Source organism: Pterocles gutturalis, unplaced genomic scaffold (assembly GCF_000699245.1).
Source record: "Pterocles gutturalis isolate BGI_N339 unplaced genomic scaffold, ASM69924v1 scaffold34717, whole genome shotgun sequence".
Taxonomy (NCBI): Eukaryota; Metazoa; Chordata; class Aves; order Pterocliformes; family Pteroclidae; genus Pterocles; species Pterocles gutturalis.
Genome location: NW_010111395.1, coordinates 3,540 through 9,011, shown reverse-complemented (window position 1 = coordinate 9,011; position 5,472 = coordinate 3,540). Strand labels below are relative to the sequence as shown.

At 57.2% G+C, this 5,472-nt stretch overlaps 1 protein-coding gene across 1 annotated transcript in view; it reads right to left on the bottom strand.

The window, feature by feature from the left end:
- P4HTM (prolyl 4-hydroxylase, transmembrane (endoplasmic reticulum)) overlaps positions 1-5,472 on the bottom strand; it is a gene marked incomplete at its 3' end in the record, with an annotated part of 8,247 nt that overhangs the window by 357 nt on the left and 2,418 nt on the right. The window contains 5 exon segments of the mRNA XM_010073720.1: positions 291-381; positions 829-880; positions 883-1,007; positions 2,618-2,780; positions 4,693-4,789. Of these exon segments, the coding sequence (XP_010072022.1) occupies positions 291-381; positions 829-880; positions 883-1,007; positions 2,618-2,780; positions 4,693-4,789 (528 nt within the window).

The following is a 5,472-nucleotide window of genomic DNA, read 5'->3' as shown; positions in this document are numbered from 1 at the left end:
CCGCCCGTTCCCTACAGCGTACCTGCCAAGACTTAGTCCGAGGAAACCCGCCCAGACAGGAGCGAGCAGGACCCGCGTTAGGGCAGCGAGGCCAACAGAGCGGGGAGAGCTGCGGCTGCCAGCCCCGCGCTCCTCCCTCGGCCGCGGAGGGAAAAGACCACAAGCTCTAGATATGAAGCTGAACAGCCACCAGCCTCATGCACCACACCCCTTCTGCAGCCCCAGCGAATACAGACACTCAAAGAGGGACTCAGAATCTCCAGGGTGACACACAGGCAAGTTTCATTTACCGTTTCTTCGTACGTCCTGTTATCAGCTATAGGAAAGACAGTTTCGCCTCCCCCGGTCACGTTGTTCAGGTAGAACAGCACCGTCACGTACCTGCGGGACAGAGCGGCTGTCAGGGGGCACAGCTGGAGCAGGAGGGGACACGCAGGTGCTGTCTGTACCCTGCCCCTGTCCCTACCCTGCCCCTCTGCCACACACACAGCGAGGTCCCCAAGACATCACAAGATACGGGATTTACATCAGCGGCTTTTGGACACGGACAGGACAAGGACAACAAAGACAATCCCCACCCGCGCCGGCGAGGGTGCGTTTCCAGCCTCTGGTGGGGCCGGTCCAGCAGCTCTGCAGAGCCGCTCTGCCCTCCTTGCGTGGACCCCCAGGACTCACCCACCTCCCCCTTCACACCCCATCCCGCCAGCCATCCCCAGAGCTGGTTCCCGAGCCCACATCCTGAGCACCAAGTCCCACGCGAGGTGAGGCGGAACAGCTCTCCACGCCTCTCCTCTAACGCGCTCCCGGTTGTGCCCAGGCGGATCTTACCGGCACGAGGTCTCGAAGGGCGCGCTCTCGTTGGCGACCAGCTTGGTGTGTCAGTCTCGGGGAAGACGGGGCCGCTGTCCATGTGGGCGTGGTAGTGCCCTCCTTGGTCGTAGCGCACAACCTGGAGGGGCTCGCTGTGCTCCACGATCTCGGGGGGCAAGCGAGTCAGGCGCATGACCCTGGGGAGGGGGAGAGCAGAGCAGGTGGGGGGAAAGCACCATCACCCCCGTCGGCCACTACTCTGAAGCACCAAATAAATTCAGAGAGAGATAACCCCCTTCCCCAAAAGACCGGACAGAGGGATGGGCTGCAGCAAGCATGTCAAGAGATAACAAGATCCTCACAGATCTGTGGGACCATCAGCTTGGAAAGTCCTCATGAAGGTTAATAAAAAAACCCAGAACCGAAGGGTGCATCTCCAGCAGGACTGCTCCCTGGACTTTGTTTGCTCAGAAAGATCCCTTCTGCGTGTGTCCCGGGAGCCATCGTGTGCCATGTCATCGCTCCTCTGGACTCCTGCACACCACCTACAGCCCTCGGGGACAGTTAGCAAAGCACAGGGTCCCTGCGGAGAGTGAAGAGAGACTAGCTCTAGGAATAGTCTCGTCCCCTAACTCACCTTTCCCTGTTGCCTTTTCAGCAGCCTCCCCCCAGGGCAGAGGGGCACTGGAAGGGATCAAGGAGACAGGAGCCCTCCCGCTCTGGGATTTTTCCGCTGCTACATCTGAGATCATCCCCAAGGCAAGCAGGTACCTCTTGAGACCTGCCAAAGAACACTCAGAGCTCTGAGAATCCGGACCGGCGAAGCCCTCGGGGCAGGCACGAGGGGAACGTGGCACCCGGGCAGGAGGCGAAGCCCCTCCAGGTACCGCACGGTCCCGAGGAGGACTAACAGCCTCCTTCAGCGTTCTGTCTTCATGTTCGCAGAGGGCTTGTAACAGTGGCCAACTGAAGAGTGTAAAAGCCATATGCCATGGCTGTGTGCTGGCTAGCTGGCAAGGAGAGGTGGCAGCCACAGCCTGCTCTAATCAAGGCAATATGCAACCCCATTCTCCTGCTGGAATGCGCTGCAGAGAAGGAGTGGCCAACAGCCGTTTTCAAGCCTCGGGACAGATTTTACCCACCCATGTCCTGGGCGAGGACCAGCTCCACAAGAACAAGAGTCTCCAGCCAATTATCCGAAACTCACCACAGCTAAACGACTTGGCCTGAGTGTGGGGTTTCAGTGCTCTCCCAGACCAAACCTGAGATGAAGGGAAGGGTAAGAGGTTCCCCATCCGCTGTGAGCTGCCGTGCAGTGTGTGTGCTTGGAGGATTAAACTAACTCGGCTTACTGGAGGTGAAGTCGTGCTTGTTAAAAAGTCAGCTCTGAGCAGCTAAGACAGATTTCACTGCAATGCATGAGTAACTAAAGCAAATGACAGGAACTGCTGGCACCAAGACAGCATTGGAAACCTGCGGTTTCTCCCAGTAAGCTCATTTACTAATTAGAATGAATTATTTCACATCATGCCAAGTCTTCTTGGTTTTATAAGGCTGTTCCCAAAAGTGAATGGAGATGCTGAAAGGTTTGATTTTTCTTTTTCCCTTTCCACGGGACAATACAAATTCTTGTTCTAATGAAAACCTCCTCTCCCCATTTCGTGTCCGTGTTCATCGCCCTTTATACTCCAAAGACTTTCACGCAATTAGAAAGTGTGAATATTAGCAAGTCTGCCACCACCCCTCCCAGCACAGGTGGTCCTCGTGCCTCCCCAAACCCACCCGCCGCTCGGCCACCCGCCCTCACCTCTGCCGAATGGCTCTCATCACCTGGTGTGCCCCCTCGCCCTGGTACAGCCAGGTGTGCTGGCTGTTCCGCACCAAGTCACTCATCTTCACCTTCTGGCTCCCCATGTACTTGTGGAAATCGCGGATGTTCAGCTGTTTGAACTCCTCCAAACTCAGCACACCTGTGGAAGAGAGGGATAGCTGGCTGACGCTGGGGCAGGCGACAGCTCTTGGTGTCCCGCCCTTGGAAAAAGCACCAGCGGAGAGCACCGCAGAAGCTGCCGTCCCCAGACAAACCCCAGGCGGGGTCCACCCCTGTGCCCCCCCCTGGGGTGTGCACAGACCCCAGCGACCTGCATTCAGCAACCTGCAACGGTGAGCCGTGAGCTGCCACGCAGGGTCAGGGCTGGGACAGGCAACACAGCATTTGGAACTTTAAGAAACTCCTACGACACACGAAATAATCCATCAAAAGAGAGAAACAGCCACTACAGTTCTGACATGTGCAATGCCACCGCTAAAAAGTCTGCGGCACCTGATGCCCTGGGGCTTGTTATTTATTTAAACACACTCACAGCAGAGCGGGACACCTCAGACCACAGTTTCTACTGTGATTGTAAAAAGCCAAACCCAAACCAAGCTGTACATTCTTCTGCTTTTGTGTAATTGCAAAACATGAGCAAGAAACACAACAGAGTATGGCCTTCTGTAAGCAGAAATGACAGAAGAGTGAGAGGTAAAAAGCGGTTTCCACTGAAACAGGTATTTCTTGTTTGCCCTCAGCTGGACTGGGTGAGGCATAGACTTTTGCCTTTGTCAGCAGAAGTCCTCCCATTTGTTGTTTCCCCTTTCGGAAGAAGAAGGAAGCCCTGCACCGGGACCAGGGGCGTGCAGCAGCCAGCACACATCGCGGCTGCGAGGGGAGCGGTGCTGCCACGGTGCCAGCGCTGCTGCTGGGCACACAGCACCCTCTGCCAGGAGGAAGGACCAGCCACCAGGGTCAGCCTGGGACAGGTCCTCAGGTGCCAGCGGTCATGACCACATTATCCAGACCATTATCCCTTCCAGTGTCTCCTCGTCCCCACTTCCTCCTACTCCACGTGGTCTTTGATGCTGCGGTGCCACGTCCAGGCTGTGACCTGTCTCCTGGTGTCACGTACAGATCTGACAAGGAGGGAAGCAGCCCTCTGGAAGCACTTTAACAGGATCTTTCATTTGTTAATGTCTGGCACAGTGAAAAAGCCACCGAGGACTCAGTCATAGGCTCCCACCCCTGCCAAGAACACCCCCAGCCCAGACGAGCGGGGCACGGCGGGGGGTGACCTCCGGATATTTAGGCATTCACACGGGTACTGCTTCACCTCCTCCTGGGCAGCTCTCCACGCCAGGTCACTGGAGGAGAGCGTGCAGAGCCTGTGCGTTCGCTTAATTTGATTAGGAAATGGAGAGTTTCTTAATTGAGGTCACTCTAATTAGAGCAGCAGGGGTCAGAGTGCACGTCCGGACCAGCGGGAGAGGGGCGGCAGGAGGGGCAGAAGTGTCCTCATGGAATACAGAGAGTTTGCAGTGGCAGAGCTGGGGGGTGCAACCAAGGCCACCCCCACCTCCGCTTATTCCACCCTCCCCTGCCAGCGACATGGTGTCCCCAGCCCGCTGCACCCGCTGCAAAATTCTCCCGGAAAACATGGGGGGGAGTGGAGGGTGCACCTCAAAACCTGCAGCCCAGGAACAAGAGCTACGGGGCCAGAGCCAGCGCGGTCTCTCAGGCCATGGGAGCAGAAGCACACCCTGAAGGTCCCGTCACAGCAGGGCACGAACCCAGGCAGGTCGGACAGAGCTGTGCTCTGGTCTCACTTCTGCAGGATCCAAGCCCAGGCGGTGGAACCAGTCTGCTGCTGGGCTGGCGATGAAGGGGCAGGAGTGCTGCCGTGAGAGGTTTACACTGATTTGGCTTTTCTGCAAAGGTCTCTAAAGCAGCGTTATTTTCCCAGAGGCACGGGCCAGGGCAGGGACACGGCTCGTGCTCTGTCCCGCAGGGCTGTGCGAGGCGTCGGCGTGCTGAGGGCGAAGGGATTCCCCTGGAGCTGCTCTTACCATTCCCGTCAGGATCAGCCTTGACTGCAGTGTACATCTCCCGGATGTTTTCAGGTGTCATCCACCTGCCGTTCCCAAGCCGGGTGTGGGTCAGCACCTGAAATTCATAAACGGATCAACACCGGGCACTGGTTTCTGGTACTAGGGAAACCCGACAGATTCCCCGCTCGCGGGCTGGCGGTCTCTCCTTGGCTGAGCGTCGGCAAGCCAGGTGTCAGCACGCCTCTGCAGAGAGAAGATTGCAGCGAGCATTCATCTGGCAGCCACACACAGTGTGTGGCTGGTGAGTGCTGTTATTTCCAGTTTCGGTCATGGCAAATGACTGCTGGGACTGGGTTAGCCAGTCATGAGATGGAAGGGGCACGGCTCTTTCTCTTGAAGGGAAAGTAAAGCTACTGATGATAAAAATGAATGGTTCTACTTCTCCAACATAAGGGCTCGGAACAAAATGCTTCCCCTCCCTGTGGCCAGGGAGATGCTGGGTTGCTCTCAGCAGGCTCTGACCTCCACAGAAGGGAGCCTTGCTCTGGGCTGTCACTGGCGCGGTTCCCCATCCACCACAATGCCCGCTGCCTGCAGGACAGCACACACCCCCAACCCACCAGCCTGTGTCCCTCCCATCCATGAACTGCCCTCGCCTGCCCCGCTGCACCCCGCCACACAGAGCAATGTGCTGGAGAGCTGCGGGCAGGGTGCCGGGCATCCCCCTCCAGGGTCACTAACAGGGGGGATTTTCACAGAATCACAGAATGGTTTGGGTTGGAAGGGACCTTAAAGATC